General features: G+C 36.3%; 3 protein-coding genes across 6 annotated transcripts; 1 reads left to right on the plus strand and 2 right to left on the minus strand.

The window, feature by feature from the left end:
• Window positions 1-40: 40 nt before the first annotated feature.
• Window positions 41-8,627, minus strand: LOC131432238 (dual specificity protein phosphatase MPK-4). Of its 4 annotated transcripts, none has more exons than XM_058598381.1 (6): window positions 8,490-8,627; window positions 7,691-8,377; window positions 7,519-7,618; window positions 7,217-7,452; window positions 6,253-6,843; window positions 41-6,188 (listed from the first exon to the last, which is right to left on the minus strand). In XM_058598381.1, exons 2-6 carry the CDS (start codon window positions 7,989-7,991, stop codon window positions 6,085-6,087), a joined length of 1,332 nt encoding a protein of 443 aa, XP_058454364.1. In that variant the 5' UTR covers window positions 7,992-8,377; window positions 8,490-8,627; the 3' UTR covers window positions 41-6,084. The 4 variants fall into 4 exon arrangements, with proteins under 4 accessions (XP_058454364.1, XP_058454362.1, XP_058454363.1 ...); XM_058598379.1 differs by having other exon boundaries at window positions 7,691-8,432; window positions 8,490-8,601; XM_058598380.1 differs by having other exon boundaries at window positions 8,478-8,588.
• Window positions 8,628-13,934: 5,307 nt separating this feature from the next.
• Window positions 13,935-15,027, plus strand: LOC131431936 (calcyclin-binding protein). The gene is made up of 2 exons (XM_058597910.1): window positions 13,935-14,152; window positions 14,209-15,027. The coding sequence occupies exons 1-2, from the start codon at window positions 14,129-14,131 to the stop codon at window positions 14,911-14,913; spliced, it is 729 nt and encodes a 242-aa protein (XP_058453893.1). The 5' UTR covers window positions 13,935-14,128; the 3' UTR covers window positions 14,914-15,027.
• Window positions 15,028-20,227: 5,200 nt separating this feature from the next.
• Window positions 20,228-21,244, minus strand: LOC131431666 (NADH-ubiquinone oxidoreductase subunit 8). The gene is made up of 3 exons (XM_058597512.1): window positions 21,089-21,244; window positions 20,585-21,030; window positions 20,228-20,501 (listed from the first exon to the last, which is right to left on the minus strand). The coding sequence occupies exons 1-3, from the start codon at window positions 21,123-21,125 to the stop codon at window positions 20,340-20,342; spliced, it is 645 nt and encodes a 214-aa protein (XP_058453495.1). The 5' UTR covers window positions 21,126-21,244; the 3' UTR covers window positions 20,228-20,339.
• Between the last annotated feature and the right edge of the window lie 3,480 nt (window positions 21,245-24,724).

Below are 24,724 nucleotides of genomic sequence, written 5' to 3' on the forward strand. Positions count from 1 at the left end.
AAGGATTTCTTTCAGTCCGAAAGCCCCTTCACCGTTGCAGTTTTGACTAACTTATATTTATTGGAGAATCTCGGTAGACCTGTGGAGTGTTGTTGACAGTAAATGTACACAAGTTTTCATAGTACTCAAGGGTAGTTGTAGTACAATACATACCGTATATTCAAAAATATATAGTTTCCAAAGCGCAATGAGCGTACGAACTTTTACGATAACAATGTTTAACAAGTTTTCCTTTTATTTGTTTCTATTCGCAGATATGAGGCAACTTATATGCAGTTTTAAAAAACTTTTCACTACACCACACTCGAAATAGTATTTTTCTACTAAAGCTGCAGTATTTCAATCGATCTAGATAAAATTAACGGTATAATATGCACGCTCCGTGTAAATAGGTTATTGTTTCTCGATATTACTTTTTGGTTTTCTGGTTCCCGTTGCGTGCCGAGTGCATTTGATGCACTGGCTCCGAAATATGCTATGTGATTAATGGGGGTAACGATTCTACTAGTACATGTACAATAAAGTTTTTTTTTCTTCTTCAGTAATGTATGCGCACTAATCTCACCGTCATTTTTTTTAAATGATACATAGTAGAAAAAGCGATCCTAGCAAAGAGCTTTCAGGGTGATGATCGGCGAATATCTTTTTATTAGTGAGATGATGAGCAAATCAGTTGTGTATGCGTGTGATGACAATGAGAATAGTGCGACATATTAATATTAAACAAAACAGCGTTATGAACCTGTACGTTCCAATGTGACAATGATAATGTTCGGGATTTGATCACTTCTCGAGGCTACAGCAATTCTATTCTGATCTGTTTCATCTCTTTCGAACAAAAAGCTTTATTTTACATATAGTAGTAAATAGTCGTTCTATTATATTTGCTTTTTTATTCATTGTTAGGATTCAGTTCCAGAGTCTTTGTTTCAAATTCCGAACATGTAATCTGTAACAAAATTCTGAAACTGAATTCTGAAATATTCTAAACCTGAAATTAAATTCAGATCCTTCATCTGAGTTCAGTTCCGAAATTCAGTCTTAAGATTTTGTTCCTGAATCCAATCCAAAATACAGTTTCCGATTCCAGATTCATTATTCAGAAGCTGAATGCGATTACTGATAATCTGTTGTTGCTTCTGCTGATTGAGAAGGCGCGACCAAAGCTTTTGAGGATTTATACCACGTAGGAAGTCTGTTGTTGCTGCTATTGGTGGAAGGTCCTCACCACGACGTTCAGTTCGGTTTAAAGCACAAGAAGAAGTGGTTGATTTCCGATCATGATTTAACTTTTATACTCGTTCAGTTGAACATATGTTTTCAAAGAATAACATTTGTTTATTCTCTTTATGATCCATTTGACAGTAGGTGTCTTAATGACTAAGAACTAAAACTTATTCCACTTAGACTGAATTATCACGGAAATAAAAAAAAATCAGTAGTCTTTAATAGAACAAAACATAGATGTATTGGTGATCAGTTTATTACAACCAGTATCATACTTAGCAATCACACATCTCTCGCTTACAAACCGAAAGAACAGTACACAGTTCATTCATTACATTTCTATTTTTTCCGTGACTACGACTCACTTTACTATGGAGCACCTTTTCAAAATTTTCCCTCTGAAAGAGTGATAAGTTTTTGATCGTAAATATCTCTTGTTGTACTTAAAGTATCAACATATTTTTTGCTACATGCCATCGAAAATGTTATCGAAATTTTATGATAAAATTTTCAGTTGTATGACATAATCTCGAATAATTCTAAATTTAACTTTTCTGAAGCTAACGGTATCAACGAGTATCAAAAAGGAAAACTCCAATCAGTAGAAGGATCTATATAATCTAACTACCAATAGATTCAAAATTTTTCAACTTAAACGTATGTTGCAACAACATTGAAGTGTTTCAATAGTACACTATTGAAAAGCCTGTCTGATTTGACCCATGTCAGCACCAGCCAATCAGAACGCGTTCTGAGTACGAGAACAAAATATCTACTGCTGTACAACTGCATCGATATAAATGATGAATATTACACTTTTTCGAATCATTTTCTGAGCAACACTTGTCAAAGCGAGACATACGGAATGAAGCGTGCGCCGAATAGCAGAATTGTGCCGAACAGTCGCAGCTGGGCACACCATAAGCCTACCAGTGCCAGTCGTCAGTCGTCATGGAAGCGCTACTCAGCTAAGCTGTCCGGAATTTGAGTCGGAATTCATTGTGAGTTTCAAATGCACCTACTGATTCCGCCCAAAATTGATTGTTTCATCTTCTTTGAAATTCAATAGGACATCACATTGAATTTCAAGTCGAATTTTCGAAAAGTCGACGAGTTTACCGAGTGTACACGCCAAGAGCCACCCCAGATCTAAATGCAGATCCTGTTGGTCGTAACAATTCAAGGCACTTTTCAGTCCCACGGATCATTATTAAGAATTTATTGAATTTTCTTCATTTTCTACCAAAAGCATCAAATTCGTCAAAATAGACGATAAAAAAAGTGTACGCCGTCACTAACACATGGAATTACGACGGCAACGCTCTCACGCAATGTAAAAATGAAAGTATTGATGTAGAACACATCTTTATACTAATTTGGGTGACGTTTCGAAATATGTCCTGCAAAACACGGTTGTCTTATATACAGAATAATCTGTATTTTATTTCTCCTGAAAAATACAGATTTGGAATTTAACACCGCTAAAAATTCACATTTGTTTACGAAGTGTTATTTTAAATATATTTCATGCTTCTATGCGGATAAAAAAAATCAAGTACGCCCTATTTTTATATTCTCGTAAAAATACGCCGATGATAGTTGTGGGGGATTTCAATATAAATTAATTTATTAAATAAAAGTGACTAGTTGCAAAGTGTAAAGATGATTGTTTGAAATATGTTCTTCGATTTTTGTTTAAACTTGTTTGTAAACAGTGCCGCTGAACTGTCATGGATGAATGCTTTTTCATTTGTGACGTCACGATAAGAAATCTAATTCTAGTAGTGACGAAGGGGAAAGCTTGCACAATTCACACAATCCATCAACTAACTGATATTCGAAAGTGTGAAGGAAGCGTGCCAATTTTATTCGTATTCACGACATCCAGCTATGTCTCTGACAATAACCCACCAGCCATTTTTTTTGCTATCTAAATACATTTTGCATCACATTTCATTATGTACAGATTGACTTTGCCGACTAATACAGAGTTGCTGGCAGCTCTGATTGGTAGTGAAGAAACATTGGTAGTCAAGGGATACTGTTTATGTTTACAAAATGTTTTGTTCGTTTCAGACCAATAGATTTCGTTCATTAGATTCTTGCATTGCTTCGACATGTTTACTTCTTATGTATCTGAACATATGTGAACAAGGTGTGTCCTACAATAGCCTTCTAATCTCTGATATCTGTATAATACTTTTATTCACTCATTTTCCTTGCAATGATAATCACGGTGTCGGAAATATGTCAAAATAAAAATCACTATAGTAAAGAATAGATAAACGCAACCTCCGAAAACATGATGTAAAAGCATGTAGAAAACAGTTCCCTGTGCGTTCGCTATGACAATAAACGTGGTCCGGGGTCAAACTCACACACCACATTTCAAAAAACACTTCATTTCTAACTCTATCAATTACTATTAATAGTTATCTTTTTAGACCAAAGAGAAGACGTTGAGCAGAGTGAATTAAAAGATAGAAAGATTACAAAATACGCATGTTTGGAGATTTATGACGTGTGTTATTGATGAGTTTGTTGCTATGCAGCGCTATTAGAAAAATTCGCAATATTGTGAGTCACAATTTGAAAATTACGCTCCTTTTAAATATATTGCTGGACGCATACACAGTGGCCGTAAATAACGTAATGAAGTACTGAACGTACACCCGTATTGTTTAGGTACACTAGCGCCGCACTGAATTCAGTGGAACACATATGAAACAGTTTCATTTCTGTCAGGTTGTGTATGGGTTGGATACGAGCTAGTTATAGGTTCGAGTCCCATCTATGCTTATGTTATGGTAGCTTTTTTGTGGTCTCCATTACATAATGTCTTTTTTTTATTAGATACTAATCAAATTATTGGCTTTTGTTCTTTATTCACTATTTTTAGTAAAAATGCGTACTGCACTACTGTTTTTTTTCAAATTCGATGTACTGTATTTTGTTGATTTTTATGCCAAGGGTACTGTTTTTCGTAAAAAAATATATGCGAGGCTTAAGAACAGCACGGTGGCAAGGATAGGGCGCTCTAGCGAGTGCTATCGTAGCCAACATCTGGGCCATTTGGTGGGCAATCAGAGCGCTCAGAGTATGGTAAACAAACATTCGAGCATTTCAAATCGAGTAAAATTTTAATTTCCTTATCGTAGTGATGATATTCTGATCGATAATTCGCGGGGTAGTGCGGTAAATGGTACTGAATAAACAAGTAGTTTGTAATATCCAATTTTTTGTTAGCCATTCTTTTTCATTGTTTTGGTTTTTGCAGAATGATGCTGGCCACAGTTTCATGACATCATAGCAGAGGGCTGCTTAAGTATGAAGCAAAGACACAAACCATTACAACAAACGATGACAAGTCTCGGTTGATTTTTCATTAGGGCGTATAAGCAAGTGACAGTTTCTCTTTAATCACTCTCTCTTTCGATTATTGTGATGTGATTAAAAAGAATTTCTTTGATATCACTATTCTGTTTAAAAGTCGAAAGTTTCGGGTATCATTTCATGCAGAGTTGAGTGATAAACGTGGAAAACGCTTGGTAATTAATAGAAGAGAAAGTAAACAAAGAGAAACTGTCACTTGCTTATACGCCCTAATGAAAAATCATCCGAGAAGTGACAACTAACGTATGAACTGAAATTGCATACATTCAAGCGCATTGGAATAAGGTACAAACAAAGCTTGCGAACCGGTTCAAGTAAACAACGGCTCAGCTCTTGGTTTGCGTGTTTCATGTTCTCCAGAAATTTACAGAATAATGACAACAATTCTAAACTACTGACGACAAATTGAAACAGATGCTTTTTTTGGCAGGAAATCGTGCGTACTTTGTACTGTGGAAAAGCAGAAGATCAACGCATTCTGAGTGTTTTGGAAAGAGAGGTACTGCAGATCATATATGGCGGAAGTAGATGGAAACTGTAGACGTCGTATGTCATTAAGTCCAGTAGAAATGATTCTTGAAACGCGGAAGGACTAAGCTTATAGCAAAGACATCATATTAACAAGATATCCAGCTCTCACATTTCTCGAACAAATCATTGGCAACATCCTTTTTTGCGAGCATGGCGCCCTCATAAGTAGAAGTAGGAGAGAGAAATGTCAAATTCGTGGGCGCCAAAATAGCAGCATTGCACACCCATACAATTGACATGAGGTGTGGAATTTGAGGGCGCCATGCTCGCAAAAAAGGATGTTACCAATGATTTGTTCGGGAAATGTGAAACCTGGATATCTTGATAATATGATGCCTTTGGGTAAGGTAAGTAGTTGATTCTTGTCGTGTTCGGTTTTACATCAGCAGTTCGAGTAACTCCATAGGACTTGTAGATTGGTTTTTTTTTATGATCCCGTTATAGTTCACATCGAAATTACTACATTTCGATAGTATTAATCACAATGAGAAAAGCTCGCGGCTAGACTATCTTTTGATCTAAAGCTTGCTGAAATCCTCGAGAAAGTGATTCAAATTTACCCTTACTTTTCGATAGGTTTCTGTCGATATTTTATTAAGTAAACACTGAAATCTGGTTTCCTGTCGGACTTTAAAAAAAAAAAAAGATTCCTGTTTTTCTTGGCTTACGTTATTATCAGTTTTGTATAGAATGGCATTGAATACTATTACGGTTATTTGTATATGTTGGTTTCACCAGTGTTATATTAGTCAATGTGACCAAGCGGTTAATGCAATTTGTAGGGAAGTGTAGTTTTCATATTTAGCCTCATGCTAATACTTTTGATTATCATTTTTATGAAAAAAAAAAAGATTACCCATGTTTAGGCATTGTGTTTGGTTCAGTAAAAAGTGAAATTCGGAAGGTCAGGTGTTTGTAGTTTGCGGTGCAAATTTACACCGTCACCTGAACGTTCTGCACAACTGTTGAGTATTCTGTTTTCGAAGGTATCAGGTAGAATGCCGGATATATTTCCGCTCCACAAGGACATTTGGTAGCTGAGGGAAAATATGAAACACGTTTAAGGCCAATGCAAATAAAATATGCAGTGAATATACTGACCCATCTCCCAGTTAAAGCTTCCCAATTTGATGGAACACTTGGGGCAGTACAGCCGCCCTTGAGTGTTGTGAAATATGTCCGTCATCCAGGCGAGCGGTTCCGTGAAATAGATTTTACGACATAGGCCATCCTTCTCGATTGACCGATTGCTTTGATCACTGCCAATTGAGCTGCTTCTCATCTGTTCCGTGACACTCGATACGGATGCGTTTGGTGTTTCCGGATTTACATCCGATTCGGCTTTGGGTTCCGATGCAACACGCGGCAACGCTTCCGGCTCCGTTGTGGTAGGAACTTCCGCTTCTTTATCGCCAGTTTCTTCCTCTTCCTTTTTCTCATCGCTATACTCACTCTCATCAACCTCGTCCACGGTCTCGACCGGGCCAAACGGTTGCTTACCGGGTGAAAACCCGATTGGCTTAGGTTTATGCAGCAGCAAATTGCTTTTCCTAGCGACCACGCGGCGACACTTGCGACACCGGTACACGATCGGTTCGGGTGTTTCCTGCGTTACAGCCGGGTCGGGTTTCACCACATCCATGCAGTTAACCGGAAGACGTTTGGCTGAAAACATATGGGCAGCATTAGCCACTAATGAAACAAGAAAGATTAATAACACGTTGACAATCGCACTCTGAGCTAAGTTTCCTATGTCTCACACAAAAAAAATACTCCCAATTTATACAATATTTTTGAACTATAAACTAGGCCTAATTTCGCGTGCATTCACCGATTTGTCATAATTGCACTACATTTGAATCATACTACGGTCCATTCGACAATGTTCTACTTCAGGCAGATAAGAAGAGGTAAAAAAGAAACTCATATTCTATTGATGCTGGAAGTACGTCATTATTTCCATTTTCCACGCTCAAGCGACAGTTGCATCACTATGTTTTCTGTGAGCAATCCGCATCAACGAATGCTGCTACAACGCTTAAAACGCTCACCACCAGCCACATACCTTTCCGTACATTATCTGCCGCCAACTTCAGACGAAACAGTTTGTACTTTTCATTCTGCGGATCGATGGTGTAGTTCATCATTCCAAACAACCTGAGCTGGCTGATGAATCCCGGATTGGGCATCACGAAGCGTCGCTTGGATTTCACCCGGTACAAACCGGCCTCGTAGCTCAGTTTATGCTTTTCCATGAGATACGCAATCACGATGGTGGCACTTCGACTGACGCCAAAATAGCTGCAATTGTCGTTTTTTTTTTTGTTAGTTCTTAATCGCAATCAACTATTTAAAAAAAACACCTACCAATGAACAAGAATGTTTCGCTCTTCCGCTAAGCTCTCTCTGATAAATTTATTAGTTTCTTCGAAATGGCTGATCAGATCTTCTCTTGGCACATCGGAGGCTGCAAAATATCAGGAAAACAAAACCCTATTTTAATTAAGCATTCTGGTACGATCACGGTATTCTACTTCACCTTGAATATACTTTGTCCTCAAGCTTGGATTCTCCGTCACATGTGATGGCAGCGGACAGGAATCAATGGTCAACACACTTCGTATATTAAGCTTCTCTAGTGTGGGTAAATCGGCTGCTGCCGTTACATTTCCCAACCACAGACCCGGTTCTATTTCGTCTAAGTTGACGGGTCCACCGGAGATATCGTCTCTCATCAAACGGTAGGTTCTATGGTGATCCGTTGGTTTCTTTTGCTGGACGGTGCTACTCTTGGGAACGTGCCCCGCAACTTTTTTAACCACAACCTCCCCTTGATTCATGCTGAATTGTGCGGTTTCGTTAAAACGAGTGCTATTGGTTTGACCTATTTTGAAGCCGTTTTTGAATGCTTTTCGTTACAAAACCAAAGAAGTAACTGATGTTTGTCTAGATTTCTACGACGTTAAGGGGAAGGAGCTCAGAGCTACCAACAAAGCACTTGGATAAATCACGTTAGGAAAAGGTGAAGATATAGCTGTCTTCACACAATATTGTCATAGGATATTTGTGCGCTGTAGAAAATCACTGGAACGCCGATAATCGAATAGGAGGATATTACACACTGGTCTCGTCACATGCGCCTTTGTTTGTATACGACACAGCTAGCAGCATATGATGATCGGTGTATAGTGAAAAATCGATTTCTCGTCTTCTGCAATATCGTACTCTGGAAATAATTGCTTCAGCTCAATTCAGGTAAATTGCCATTTTACTTCTTTACTCTACACAAAGAATATTGAATATGAAACCTGATTTAGCAAACTCACTCGTTTACTCACAATAGATGAAATAAAAATTTCGTCCTTCTTTCGAAATGCGCTTTTCTTGACAACGCTATACAGCCAATTTGTGCGATTCGCGAGTATCCTTGTTTTGACATTTCTTATCATAAAACCATACGCTTATCGGAAAGCACCGAAAATTGTTTTAAATATTACCTATTTACAAAAGTAAAAAATAATCTCGGTCAAAACTTCACCGAAAACAACTTTAATGCGACATTTCTAGTGACTTTGCAATTATTCTGGTTTTCTATACCAAAATGGAGTGAAAATGATCCATTTACTTCCAAAAAATCTACATATAGTAGAACAAAATTTATTGCGTTGTAAATTAAAATATGTACACGGAATGATTTTATTTGGCTATTCGGTATTATTATCGGATGAAAACATTTGACCCCACCGCACTGATACGTACATTGGTGATTGCTTAGTAATTAATATTATAAAACCGCTCAAAAACCTTACTTTGAATCAATATTATGTTTTCCGGGATTTGTTTACAAGATTTACTGATTTTTCGGCAATGTGCATCTTTTTGTCGAGATTTGGCAAAATCTTATGTTGAACTGATCGGTGATTAATAATTATCTCGAAATCAGCAAATTTGTTTGCGAAACTTCGAAATATGTGTCAGCTTTTGCCGAAATTCGGCTAGACAACTGTCATCGACATTTTACATTTTCGCTTGGCACTACGCATTTATTTTCTTACGAAATATTTTATAATGGTATAATATAGACGGTATAATAAATATGATCATTAGAAAAAATGGTATCATTCTAAAAGAAAGCCTCGAAAATCTACGATGTATTCAGAACAAATACAAATTATAATACGGAGTACTTCGACAAATTTTCAAGGACACATTTTGCATCGTGCGGTACACTGTCAGCAGTCAGAGTGACAATGTACTTTAACGAGTTTTCTATAAAACTAGCAACACTGAAGGGTAAGAACAAGTTCACCATAATTAGAGCAAATTCAGCAGCTGCAAGATTCATATGGGTGGTCTATAATGTAAATGAAACTGAAACAAACGTATCCCCAGCAATCCGTTTTAGTTTTATTTATTCGACCAGTTCTACTGTCAAATTAAAAACTGGTATACATTGCCGTTCTATTTTTTCTATATTTGAAACACAGGTAAAACGCTGCTGGGGCTGAGAGTTTATTTTGTCATAATTTCTAGATTTAAATTTTAAAACTGACATAAATTATGCATCTAGAACTAGAACACTCCTGAATATGCCCTTACTGTTTATTGTAGTGAAAAATAAACTTGAACTATGTTGTTGTGTATGAGATATGGTTATTCCATATCGGATTTTGTTTTTTGTCCTCCTTGGCTTTTCAGAAATTTGCTCCTTGGCTTTTCGGAAATGCTCAGTATTATATGTTAGAATGTCTCGGCACTGTTCACCGAATCGTTATGGTAGCCATCCGTTCTTCACATTGCAAATCACTCCCGTCAGAGGAGTAGGAATATTTCCAACATCTGCTAAATGCGGGGAACCTTTACGTCATAATACTAATAGAAAATAATTCAATTAATAAGTTTATCCATCATGAAAGAAAAACTGTTGTGTCTGCCACCGTTCGGGCTATAATCGATTTGTCTATATATTTGTCGCATATATGAGTGACTATTGGGAAAACGCATACACAGCTTGCATTTGTTTCTCTTTTAACTTTTATTTTATCGTGTACGAATCGTACCCATGTTCCACACCAAGGCCCGTCTATGAAATAAAGTCCCATCACTGCCAAAAAATATCGCAATTCTTCATTCATCGATTAGCTGGAGTGTATCTTTGAATTTGTTGCAATACAACAACGGAAAACATAAACAAACAAACTTGTTTTGCGCCGTAGCAACTAGCATAAAGCGTTGCCAGAAACGATCTCCTTCCACATTTTCAAACTATCGCAACGAAAGGGAGTAATTTGCTAGGCTTACTTGTTCAGGCTGTGAACCAAACATTGCCCGAATAAAAAATATTGTAAAAAAACAATACGATTTGCTGTTACAAAACCTGCCACAACTATGCTTTGACCGTTGAAAAATATTTTAATGTATTGTTATACTCTATTCAATTAATTGCGAAAATGCTTTTTACAATAGAATGTATAGGTTGTTAAGTATCGTAACAATTCAAATCATAAAGTTTTCTCATACATACTCTTCTTGGAAAACAATAAAATGTACAGTTTGCATATTGTTTGAAACAGCACGTGTACAATAAATTCAATTGTAGAATCGTAGAAACAATATATTGAATCGTTGGAAATAAAAAAATATTGTCAACATACAATAAAATGTATTGTAAGCCATATGTCTAATTGTGAATCAATTGTTCATGCTGTACAATCAATGGTTTATTTATTTACGGGTGGCGGTTCGTTTGTATGGGACTTAGGGGTATTATTATTTGTATTTGTTCAGAAAGTATAATAACTGCAAATTATTGTTGATTATATATATATACAGAAAGCTTCCTTCCGTCGAGAAGTCATTGTCGAAGAACTTCAACGGCGTGTCAACCAACGCAATGTATATTTTTTGTATGTTTATATGGTAATAAAATAAAATCTTGATCTCCAATTGAATGATTACAATTAAAAAACGAATTCTTTATTTATATTCAATTATTGAAGGCTCAGTAATTCATAAGTTTCACTTCGTTGCTTTTGCCGAATATTCAGTGAAGGTTATGCCGAACAGACAGTAAACTGATTGCTGATAATTTCGGTAATAGCTGGCGTTTGTCAAATTTGAGATTGACGAGACTCCACAATTTTATCTTTTGCAAAAATGATTACCGAGTACTCGGCGGTGCAAATATTGGAAATTATTTTGCCGAGATTCAGCAAAGAAATAAGTGTGCACCAAAGCTTTGAGAATTGATAATACAAAAAAACGATTCAAATCGATTCGTACCTGTTGATGGTCGTATCTATATTAGTTTTGGTTCTGGGGTGTAATTACTTCGATTTACCATATTTTAGACACTCTGTCACCAAAGCAACTCTGACAACACTACCACAAAATGAGATTTCCTAAGTGAAAAACGGCATCATTTTCTTGTCTTATATTCAAACGCGATAACCGCATCGTACAGAGCAAGTTATCTATAACGAGATTTATTATATGTTTATTAATTAGGTGAATTTCCGTAGGTATTAGGTTGCAAGTGAAGAATCGAAATATAAAATATCAAATAATTAACTTGTAGGATTTAATGTTTCGGATCCATAGATAGGACTGAACTGAAATAAATGATTACGTTTTACAGCTTTAACTACAAGACTTCGTCTGCTACCAAATTGGTGTGAATGATAACTCCTGACATGCAGTAACACACTGTTTAGAGATTACAGATTTATTTCATCGATGAAAGAATGAGAAATGAAACTCGACTCATACTCCCTGCGGACGTTTGTCGTGACCACCAGCCAATTTCGATTTGATGTCTCTCCATTTTTTTTAGTCCGAACCGTCTCGCGCAAGTGTCGTCGAACGAATGACGAAATTTTAAAAGCTGCAATATTTCCAGCAAATTCTTGCACAATCATTAGCGGCCCTTACACGATCATTAAAAGTGTCATTACTAAAAAGTAATGACACTTTTAATGATCGTGTAAGGTATACGAGTTCAGTAATGACACGAGTAATGATGGAATTCCGGATTTTCCATCATTACCAACATTATTTCTTCTTCTTATTTTTTTTGTGGAAGTGCTGAATATCTTTAGAACTATACGCGAAAAAATGACAAAGTGTAGATTTAAATTGTTAATATTTCATTAACCTTAACGTTTCAATGGCAAATCAAATTTATTTTCAGCTAAACGAAAATAAAAATATTGCTATTGCTATTGCTGGAGTAGTTACAAATACTCATCATTAATAATGAACGTGTAATGCTAAAAAGTAATGATGTACAGTAATGCAGTAATGACGAGCGTTTGAGCAGAAGTGTCATTACTTAGTAATGACACTTTTAATGATCGTGTAAGGGCCGCTATTAACTCAAGCCCAAGCAAACACCAGGACTGCCATGGCAACATTGTCAAGGAAACGGAGGGGAAATTACATCGTTTTATTTCGTTCTTTTTGGCGAATTTTCATAGACCACTAGACCAAGAACGCAAAGAGTAAGGTTGAGGATAAAAATATACATATTTTTCGCAGGGCAAAATGTTAAGACGATGAACAGAAGCATTCCAACATTTATTTATTCATCTATTATTTTTTTATAAAACTGACCTTAGATTTATATTTAAATATTTATATATTTCATTCTACGTATATTACATCCTCCACACTCCTTCTCCACTCCACTCTCAACAGTATATGATATACAAAAAGTTATCATCGAATCGAGATGGTTTCTGTATGTTATTTCTTTGAGGTAGATCATTTATGAATGAGACATGTGATCATTTACGAATGAGACAGTAAAAAATGAATTACAGGCTGTTGGATTACATTCTTTCATTGAGAACGCGTGACAATTTCAAGCTCTAAGCCTAAAACGCGGTGTAGTTGTGTTTTCAAAACACAATCGCGGGGGTAGTTTTAGTTGAACACAGGACGGCGGTTGAGGAAAATCATAACCATTCTACGGAAAGTGCGGCCGAAAGAATGAAACAATTTCAATGAAAGAAGCTTCATTCAAACGACATGCATCAGGATTTCATGTTTCGCGATGAATTGAATTTGTTACGATAATATTGTGGTGGTGGAGCAATATCATCAGTAAGAACAGCAAATACTATTTTCATACATGCTGTGAATAATGATAATAAAGCATGATTGAACATCTAATCACAAAGCATGTTTATATGCTATTGTTTCAAAAATTTGATTATTATACACAGAAGTAACAGAAGCGCACCATTCAAACGCAGCGTCTGTGCTCGCTACAATAAAAATTCTGTTACTTTAATAAATTTTCTTGAATGATGGGCAATAACATAACTTTTGCACTACCAAACACGATATGCAAAACTTCTTCTTTCAATATACCAGTATTTTCATTTCATATACCTGGTCTCAAGACTCGTTTTCATTTTTGAGAGACGTTACGTGACCTGAGAGAATGTCGGCTGCCAGAATTTCTCACTAGCGGGGAAGCGGAAGATGTCCCAGTAAGAAATTGTAGCTTCAATATGTTTTAAAGCCCCTATGTCATTTCGACTTGTACTAGCTCATGCTCTAATTTTTTTTTCTTTTTTTATTTTTATGTACATGGTGCCAAAAGAAATGCCGATTTAAAGAACACTCGTTAATAGAGTAGTTGAACTCGGTGAAATTTGGTTGAATGATTTTGAACCTAAAATTTAATTATGTGAAACGTGACCACCCGTCTGTTATACAATCATGAAATGAAAGAAGGTGTTCGGAAACAAGACTATTTCACCAATACCAATACATAATCTAGTTTGTCATCCTTACAGCCTCTTTTCTTTTCTCGATGGTTCTGTAAAGTTCTGATCATTCTATTAGCTTGAGGTGTCCTGAAGGCGTTATCAGTTCTATAATATAGTCTGTATACATTAGACGGAAAAACAACGTGTTTGTACTATTGAAAACACTCCGCTATAAAGCAAGATTGTTCAAAATATTCACAATGTCACAACAAAGTATTGACAACGTGAGTATTATGCTTTGTTGTGCAAAAACACGAACATAATTCGATCCATATTCCAGCTAACCTTGGATTTAGAGGAGCTACGCCGATTGCATGAGGGTGCAACGCGAATTCGAGTTCAGCAAATATTATCCCTCGATATTCGCAAATTGGAAACCGATCTACAGCAACAGAAAGTACTACTGGCTAGCAAAGAAAAACCCCAGTCATCTGAAGCTGTCAAAGCACCGGCTTCGTTGCCAGGTGATTGCAAACGCTACCGCATTGAGCTGAAAGAATACGCGTGGGATCAAAGTGATAAATTCATCAAAATATTTGTAACAGTAAACGACGTTCAGCAAGTTCCGGAAGAGAATGTAAATGTTGGATTTACTGAGCATTCGTTCAATTTGTTAATTGGTAACCTGAATAACAAAGATTACACGTTCGTGGTTAATCATCTACTGAATGAGATTGATCCGGCTAAAAGTTATCGTAGAATAAAGTCTGACATGGTTGCAATTTACTTGGCGAAAACAAAGCCTACCAGATGGGAGCATCTTACAATTACGGCGAAACGGTTGCAAGATATGAAGGATGAGAGACTATCGAAGAACACGAAGGACAACGACGACCCGCAAGCAGGGCTGATGAAGATTATGCAGCAATTGTACGAAAGCGGCGATCAGGACACCAAACGGATGATTAACAAGGCTTGGCACGAATCACAGAACAAGCAAAAAGAGATAAAAGATGCTGTATACGATGGACCTTTGGGGGATTAAACGATCCGATTTAACAGTTAATCATGTATTACTTAATCATACGATAAGCGTAACAAATATGTCGTGTAAGTTATTGAGCATTTGATGTGAACACATAATGAATTCGTACTCCAATATCCGTGTTTGTGGAAGCCAGTAGAATAAAAGAAATCCAATATATATTTTTTTCAATTGAACTAGTTTCCATTCTGCATTCCGTTCGAGTTGAGTATGAACTCGAATATCATTCGTTCGAGTTGTTAAATTTTCAAACATTACTCGATTGACTTGCGTACGTATTACTTATGTTCGGTTTAGAATCGTTCTAATTTGTTTATACAAGTGAGACGATTTCGTTTACTAAGAAATGAATAATATAAATAATATAGAACGTGTAAGTAAAGTTGACAACTTTGATGGTCAGTGTTCGAAATTTCAAATGTTTTCCGAACGAGAGTCGATCGAATCATACAAGTCGAACGGAAAAAAGAATGCCAAATTCGAACTCGAACGAGAGTGTAGATCCGTTCGTATCACAAATCCGTCGGATTGCAGAATCGGGGTGAATATGCAAAGAGGATCATTCCGTATTAATAGCTGCGTTCCTTTGAGCTATACGTTTTCGTTGAACTTGGTTTAACATTGTAAGACGTGTTTCCTTTTTTAGCAGACGTAAGAAATAAAAGCAAGACGTTTGATTATCCGTTTCAACGGAATTCGTTACTGTTTCGTACGTGTACAGAACCATTTCCAGGCTAGTTCTACGTTCATATTGGGACTTTGAATCCTTCCAGATAGAAATTTGAACAGGCAGCTGTTTTGTATTATAGTACACTACGTTTGGAATACGTTGTTATTGAGCCAGATCTGCTTCGAGATTAATACTTGCTAAATTTCATAAGGCAATGAGAATAACACAGCGGATTGTAGGGATGCAGTCATAAAGTGAGTTAATGTCTTTGTTCGGCACTCGCGTGAGATCAAATACTTCATTAGGCCCTTTATAAAGTGAACAGACTATCGTTTCCCCTTTCAATGTCAGCATACGACCAAATATCTCATCGAGCTAGCCACTTCCGGCTCTGCTTCTTTATCAAAAACTATAATGATGGTAAACAATGAAATATCTTTGAACCCAGTTTCCGAACAATACCAGCAATACCGATTGCAGATCTGCTTGATAAGATGGGGATTGGTTATTCAAAATGCAATACAACGGGTGCTTTAGTGACTTCAAGCGATTGCACGGCACCGAAAATTTAAATTTTCAGTCCTTAACAGAGCTGCCAATGTTCCAAATTTATCTTGCATTTGCCAGATTTTTCTCATTTTGACAGCCACTCTAACAGACCAGATCTTTTGCCAGATTTTATAGATTTCACCAGCTTTTTAAATTGACTGCATACGAATTGTCAGATTTCTCAGTTTGATTTGAATAAACTTAGTTCAAAATCGTCAAATAAATAGAAAACAACGAAAATAAAGACATGGCGCTACAGCATAATTACAAAATTTCGTTCAAGTAGAGTCAAAGTTTTCGCCATTGTGAGGCTTCCGTTGCTATGCACGAGACCTTAATTTAATAACGAGCCGAAGACGAGATGAAAATAAGTAAATTGAACTTATTTTTGTTAACATACATGATGTCAGATTTGGCCAGACTTTTGCTTCTGAAAGGACCTTATTTTATTTTGTAGCACTTGGCATCTCTGGTCCATAATGTCTTCTCTGAATTATTCATCACACATAAATTTGGAGTTGAGGTGTTGAATCGGATATGTCGTAACACACAAAGTACCGAAATGTTGGCAGTTTGATTATCTTCACGGACAGGTCGTTTGTACATTTGGAACGAAGTTGTCATTCACAACGAACAACTGTCGTCACTCTCTCTTAATACTTGCTAAATTTCATAAGGCAATGAGAATAACACAGCGGATTGTAGGGATGCAGTCATAAAGTGAGTTAATGTCTTTGTTCGGCACTCGCGTGAGATCAAATACTTCATTAGGCCCTTTATAAAGTGAACAGACTATCGTTTCCCCTTTCAATGTCAGCATACGACCAAAGATCTCATCGAGCTAGCCACTTCCGGCTCTGCTTCTTTATCAAAAACTATAATGATGGTAAACAATGAAATATCTTTGAACCCGGTTTCCGAACAATACCAGCAATACCGATTGCAGATCTGCTTGATAAGATGGGAATTGATTATTCAAAATGCAATACGACGGGTGCTTTAGTGATTTCAAGCGATTGCACGGCACCGAAAATTTAAATTTTCAGTCCTTAACAGAGCTGCCAATGTTCCAAATTTATCTTGCATTTGCCAGATTTTTCTCATTTTGACAGCCACTCTAACAGACCAGATCTTTTGCCAGATTTTATAGATTTCACCAGCTTTTTAAATTGACTGCATACGAATTGTCAGATTTCTCAGTTTGATTTGAATAAACTTAGTTCAAAATCGTCAAATAAATAGAAAACAACGAAAATAAAGACATGGCGCTACAGCATAATTACAAAATTTCGTTCAAGTAGAGTCAAAGTTTTCGCCATTGTGAGGCTTCCGTTGCTATGCACGAGACCTTAATTTAATAACGAGCCGAAGACGAGATGAAAATAAGTAAATTGAACTTATTTTTGTTAACATACATGATGTCAGATTTGGCCAGACTTTTGCTTCTGAAAGGACCTTATTTTATTTTGTAGCACTTGGCATCTCTGGTCCATAATGTCTTCTCTGAATTATTCATCACACATAAATTTGGAGTTGAGGTGTTGAATCGGATATGTCGTAACACACAAAGTACCGAAATGTTGGCAGTTTGATTATCTTCACGGACAGGTCGTTTGTACATTTGGAACGAAGTTGTCATTCACAACGAACAACTGTCGTCACTCTCGACACGATCAGATCCGAATCAATCGGCGAGAAATTTTCATTCGAAGTCTCTTAATTTTCAATTCTGCTTACCATCCGAAACTTGTTTAAAAGTATTCTGATTGTGCATGAGACCTTTGGCGAATACTTTTTTAAGTCAACTTCCTGATTGAAGCTGGTAGCATTAAAGCAGGATTGAAGCTCATCAATTTTTTCAAACGTAACGTATTCAACTATTAACAAATTGCAAACACCGTGACACTCGAACAACGCTTTAAAATAATCTCAAGCCGCTAGAAGCTTTTCAATCATTGATGAGTTGAATATAAGCCATTTTATTTGCGGAACAGCATCATACAGAGATGAATATTCTTCTACCCATTTCCCCAATTGGAAAAGTACTCATTTTGTGACAGCTAGAACTGAATAAAAATCTGGGTATCTTCGGTACTCATTAATGAGTAGTTTCATTTTACCGTGTAGTGACACTGTTCGTTTGTGAGTAAGTGTATTCCGGGTATGCAAAATGCCAGAAATACTTCGCGGTACCGAAGTAAAATCTATCACGACAGATCAGAAGTAAAACGCATTTATTGGTGATGATTAGATATAGTTTTGCAGTTGATAGAGAAGGAAATAAAAAAAAACAAGCTCAGGGTTCGTATAATACAGATAGTAAAAAACTTGTTCTCTTCTAACCTATCGTATCACAATCATTACATGTAATCGTGGGACAATGAAATCTTCAAAAGATGAGATAACTAAGTGCTCACAGATTCCTATCTCATGCCTACGCGTGTGTCTATGATGACATTTGAACAATAAACCGGAACGGTGTCGCCTTTTGCATTAGCAAAAGAATGTGAGAGTGCGAAATGGTTTGTAAAGGGTGATTTTCACTGGTATCTTTTTGAAAACACTGTTTTCGACAGATCACGTGTGAATCGTGTCTTCTGTCATTGTCAAACTTCTTTAGTTTAGTCTATAATTTAATCATGAATCGTCGTTTTGTCAATAATTTAATCATGAATGGGCGCTGGCAAAATTGGAGAAATATCCTCTTTTTATCGAAACAGCGACTAAGCTCATTCTGGTTGAATGGATATTGGAGTGAAAAGCAGCTAGAAGCACTGCAAGAGTGACCAATGCATCCCAAAAAAGTCACTGTTTGGTGTTGATTATGGGCCGGTGGCATTTTTTGTTGTTGTTATGTATTCATTATGTATACACAAGATTGATAACATAAACGAAATACGCGTTGACTGCTTGAATTACAAAGTCTCTATAATGTTTTGAAACCATTTTATGCTAACATTGCATTGAGGCGGGGCTCGTCGATGGGACGATGATCACGGAACACGATTTGCTCTGTGTCAGAAATAAGTCATCAGAATTCGATTGAGTTCTCATGTATAAACAAGTTACATGAAGGTATATTATTTCTGCAAACCGCTTCAAAACAGTGGAGCCGGGATACATAAGAAAAAAACACACATAACGAAATATTAGAATAACAAATAACACTCCGTTTCATTCCTATATTTTATGAAAATCTACAAAGTCTTATTAAAGCACACATATTTGACAAAACTTGTTCGTCGTTAGCAAACAATATACAACTCCTTTATGCAACGTTATTTCAAAATCAAATTTTTGAATCATTCATTCATTCAACTATTCTCACTTGCGAAAATTTCCATTTGTTAGAGCTGTAGTATTCAAATTAATCAGGTGAAGCGTATGGAATTCCGGTGGTAAACTGAAAAATTGAAATCAATATCAAAAACTTGTCAGAATTAGATTTAGTTCAATTAGTTAGTTTCCAAGTATATCAGTTAATGAAGATCCCAAGTTCAAGTTACCCAAATGGTAAAGAGATTCAATAAATCTCAAATATCTTTATCAAGCGAACGACAGGAAAACAATAGATCCACGGTTGGGTACGGCTTGCCGATATATCAGAACAAATTGACTCAAAGGGCACTGCGCATCCATCGGTTTAACGGTACATTGAAATACAGATCCAGAGCAAGACGGAACCTAATATAAAAAGTTGAACATGGATATGAACGAGGAGCTGCAGAACGATACAAAAATAATGATCTATAAAAAGTGTTTCATAAGGTATTGTATTGTTATTTTGAAATAGGTATATAGAATATGAAATTTCCATTCGAGAAATTAAAATATAATAGTTACAAAAACTCTGCTGAAAAATCTTGGAAACAATTATCTTAGAATTGGACAATTTAAAAACTGATCTGAAAACTATTTCTGCCATGTTATTTTTACTAAATTTACTAACAAGGGCGATAGCATCTAATCGGCGCCCTTATAATTAACTCGCCAGGAGGCATGCGATAGGAACTTACGAACACTTAGTAATCTCACCTTTAGACAGTCTAATTGTCTCGAACTATTTCTCGTTAAAAAAAATAAAGCACAGTAAAATTTTCATTTAAACGAGTGATTGAATTTATTAATCCATTTGTTTGTTATTATTTGCTAAACAATATTCTGAGCACCGCAGAAAACTTATTGACGTTTTGCTCATACTAGCAGATCAACGGTACAGATAATCTGCGTTAATGTTGGATGCAATCTCGGACTCCCATTTATCTCCATTGCTGAGTAACTTTTCTTTGTTGTACAACAGTTCCTCGTGCGTTTCGGTCGAAAACTCAAAGTTGGGGCCTTCTACGATGGCATCCACCGGACAAGCTTCCTGAAATTTTTGATTGCGATAATTTAGGAACCAATATTCAACATATTACGTATTTCTTAAAAGTTTAGCCACTATCCACTCACCTGACAGAATCCACAATAGATACATTTGGTCATATCAATATCGTAACGGGTAGTTCTCCGACTGCCATCGGCCCTCTCTTCCGCCTCGATAGTAATAGCCTGTGCCGGACATATGGCTTCACATAGTTTGCAAGCAATGCAACGTTCTTCCCCACTCGGATAGCGACGCAAAGCGTGCTCTCCACGGAATCGAGGACTCAATGGGCCTTTTTCGAAAGGGTAATTGATAGTAGCCGGTTCTTTGAAAATGTGTGCCAATGTAACGGCTGCTCCACGGAACAACTCGGTCCAGAAAATAGTTTGCGCAGCTCGATCCGTGATATCTGCCATGTCCATACTTTTTTCTTCGTTATTTACATAATAATATTGTTCTGGTTTAATAGCAGTTGGCTTTGGACAGGTGCTGTACAGACGAACTGCAGTAGCCGGACGCAACACTCGATTACCTACGGAAAATCGAGGTTGCTAATCATTTTTTTCAAGAATAAAACAATAAATACTTACTTTGTTTGGCGAGCGAGAAAATTCTTACTGCCGACATTCTTAGTTCTGAATTTGCAATTGAGAAATGAAACGTAAATCCAGTTTTTTGCAAATTGTTCGTAATGCAATAAGTCGTGAAAAGTACGAATCGAAAATAGTTTTGACAGTTGTCCTTTTGTTGTTACGTAAGTTTGGTAGCACTTTGACAACAAATGCACTGTAAAGAAAGGGTGATGATTTTGTAACTGACATTATTTGGTAACGTAGTTACACACTCAAACTGTACACGTCCATTGAACAAATTCTCCGCACTTGCAATTGTTTTTTTTTTCAAGTGCGATTCCTAATGACTAATCGATTCATTGCTCTGAGTTCTGACATGTGTTGTTGCTAGAGCATCTCCAACTTATCGCCAGGAGACGATCTTCCGTTTGAGGAAATCGGAAAAATCATTTTATGGCGTTTTTTATTGAAAAATACTCTGGTGGTGTGAATTCTCGAATCGAGATGTCCTTCTTCTCTGTGTGACGGAAAACAAGTGTAATTCCTCCCTCGCAACATCAACGAGAGCTCATCTCTTTTTACACCACTACTCTATTGAAGAATCCAACCAACTCTTTTGCGATCGCTGCGCTGCCCGAGTGGCGAGCTTTGAACTAAGCGATGGTGATAATTTTCAGATTTTGCTTGAAGATTCGAACACAATTGCAGGGTTTTTATTTTTTTTCTTATGACTCGAATACTAACATACAAAAACGTTTGAAAATTTGGTAAAAAAAATCGATCATTAATGATTCAGTAACTTTCCGTGGTATGTTTGATTGATATTTATGGAGAAATCGTAACATGAAATACCAAATTCGAAGAAGTGAGGTTGGGTATTGTTTTCATATCTGGGATATTCTTTGTTTTTTGGGTTGGATTTTGAGATTAATTGATAAATTATGATCAAAAGTTTTATGACTAGTCTATTTACTCATGTTTTATCATCTAAATCAAATCTGTATGTGAACTGAAAATTTCAAATTTCATCCGAGATTGTCAAGAGTATAGGACAATTTGAAATGATATGTTTGATGACAACACGTGAATAATCGTTTTTCCAGCATGAGGTTACGAGAAGGGTCTAGTCATAATTGATAAAACACATTGGATGACCAATTAAAATTAGAACACTTAGAAAACACTTTGTACGATAAACAAATTAATCTAAACGATCATGCTTTCTGTTTAATGAATTCGGTTTTCTAAAGAACGATAAATCATACAGTTTAGAACGTTCGACTAAAGAAGTTCTGATAATACCACCCATAAACACTTGCACTGCAAATAAAGCTTGAGAATAAGTTTTCAATTCCAAAGGTGCGATGTGTAGTAAACACTAACGATCTTAATAGTCATTTTCAACTAAACTGAGTGGGAAGACATGGGTATTGGGTGAAGATCTATGCACGCAACGACAAAATTGAAGGGGAAGAATTCATAAAGATGAATATGGATCAAATTAGAAAAGGTATTACTATGTGTCATGCTGAAGCAACTCATTTCATTTGCGTAAATCATAATACTGCTAGTTATAGCATTGAAATGGGTATAAAATACTGTACTGCTCGATATGTTGAAGAGTTGAAGAGGAGGCCTCAAACATCTACTCGATTTGACTTTCCGAAAACTTCTGATTTTATTTACAAATTTAGGGTCTTATATACTAATTCCTAGTCTAGAAAATCTGGACCTCTCGCAGAGATCCTTCTAAAAATTGTTGCACGCGCATGCTCGTTGTTTCAAGTATTCTTGCGCGTGCGTCGCTATCGACCAGCACGTGCTTGCGCTACTATCGCTTTTTCTTCCACGTGCTCAGCTGTTTGGCATATTGTCGCAAAGTTGATTTACCGGTAGTGACACCTGCCAATGAAAAATGGAACTAAGAAAAGGAGGATTCTTTCGGAAATTTTTATATCGGCGTAGTGATTTGCAACATTTTTATCGTTTATTCAATAGTACAAATAGATATCAGCAATAAAAGTACACTCGGAGTAGAAGAAAATCGATTTCAAAGTGATCACTACTACTTTTTTTAGTGTAAACTACGATTAAACATGGAAAATCTTCAGAAATGTGTGAAATTGGGTAGGGTTTGGTTTTTTCGGATCATCATTTTTTTAAACAGAAACCAGTATAATGTTGATTTCTCGATTACTAGAATGAATAGCAATCGAGTACTATTTATTTTGGATACTTTATTTGTTATTTCCAGGCATTTGAAAAATGGTATCAAACCAAGTTTAATGCTCTATTCTGAATAAACGGTAGATTTCGCACAATGAACTAAGATCAACATTACCACCTCAGATAAAAACTTTTTCTTCAACTTCTACTATGATTTTTCAAATGAACTTTCCCGTTTAAATAAGAAATCGTTGAAAATTAGAAATTTTCCTACCGATTTGACAGCTCTTGCTGAAAGTATCATCTCTAAACAAGCAGCGTCTCTACATCTCAGTTTTGCGACAATATGCCAATCACTGAGCCGCTTCGCACATGCGCAGCTGATGGCTGGCAATGCCTAATTCACTTGCAGTGCGGCAGCTATTAATCTGTAGGATCGTTGCACCGTAACAATGACGATGCTGACATCATACACAACTGAGCGGAAGAGATGTGTCGTGTAATTTACGACAGGGATTGAAGATCTGAAGACTGATTAATCATTTTATGGAACGACAGTCAATGATCTCGTGAATGATTTTAGTTAACTTTCAAACTTTATATTAGCTCTCATAATCGTTTTCTTACAGACAACCTGTTCCTTTTTTTAAATTTTTCTCAAAAAACAAATGGCAGTACTTTTTAAACTCTCATCAGAAACCGTGTTAATTGCGAAAACCGCGTAAATTAAAACCGTGTTAATTCCGGAATCCGTATAAAAAAGCCGTGTATAAAAAAACCGTGCGAGAAGAAACTGTGTAAAAAGAGACCTTAGTGTATATATACTGTGGTATTGAAAAGGTTGAAAGTTTCACTGAGCGAGAGTTTTTGTAAAATGGGTTATAAGCAAACCACTTCTTTTATCGATTTCAATAAAAATTGGTCGAGAAAATTACCATTTTTGTATGGTAACATTACTTAACAGCCTATTCGGTATATTGTAAAATCAGGCCTGACTATAATGGAAATGGTCAATAAGATTACCGAAATGTCGATTTATAGTTTTGTAAACAATAAGAGGAAATTGAACGAAATAATAATGTATCCTCAAAATACCATTCATGTGGAGGTTTATTCGGGTAGAGATATCAAATTGCAGTGCAGTGGTTTTACCCAAAAAAAAAATTCTACTGGTACTCATCCCAAGTAACATTGTTAATATTATTAAATACTTGTAGCTGTCTTCAATGCTACATAATAAATCTTGCAATAAAACTTTAAACTATACGAAAACCTACTGAAAACCTCTATAAGAGCATGTTCCTGCAAAGTGGACCATTCTTCATGAGGTTTATAAATCAGAATGAAGAATCAGCATAAACCTGCTTTAAAACTCCAAATTCAAGAAAATTTTTGAAACCAGCTTTACGATCAACATTAAATTTCTTTGGATGGAATGAATTCCGCTATGAATGAACTGTCGTTTTGATGATATTTTTCTTGACTATG

Source organism: Malaya genurostris, chromosome 2 (genome assembly GCF_030247185.1).
Source record: "Malaya genurostris strain Urasoe2022 chromosome 2, Malgen_1.1, whole genome shotgun sequence".
Taxonomy (NCBI): Eukaryota; Metazoa; Arthropoda; class Insecta; order Diptera; family Culicidae; genus Malaya; species Malaya genurostris.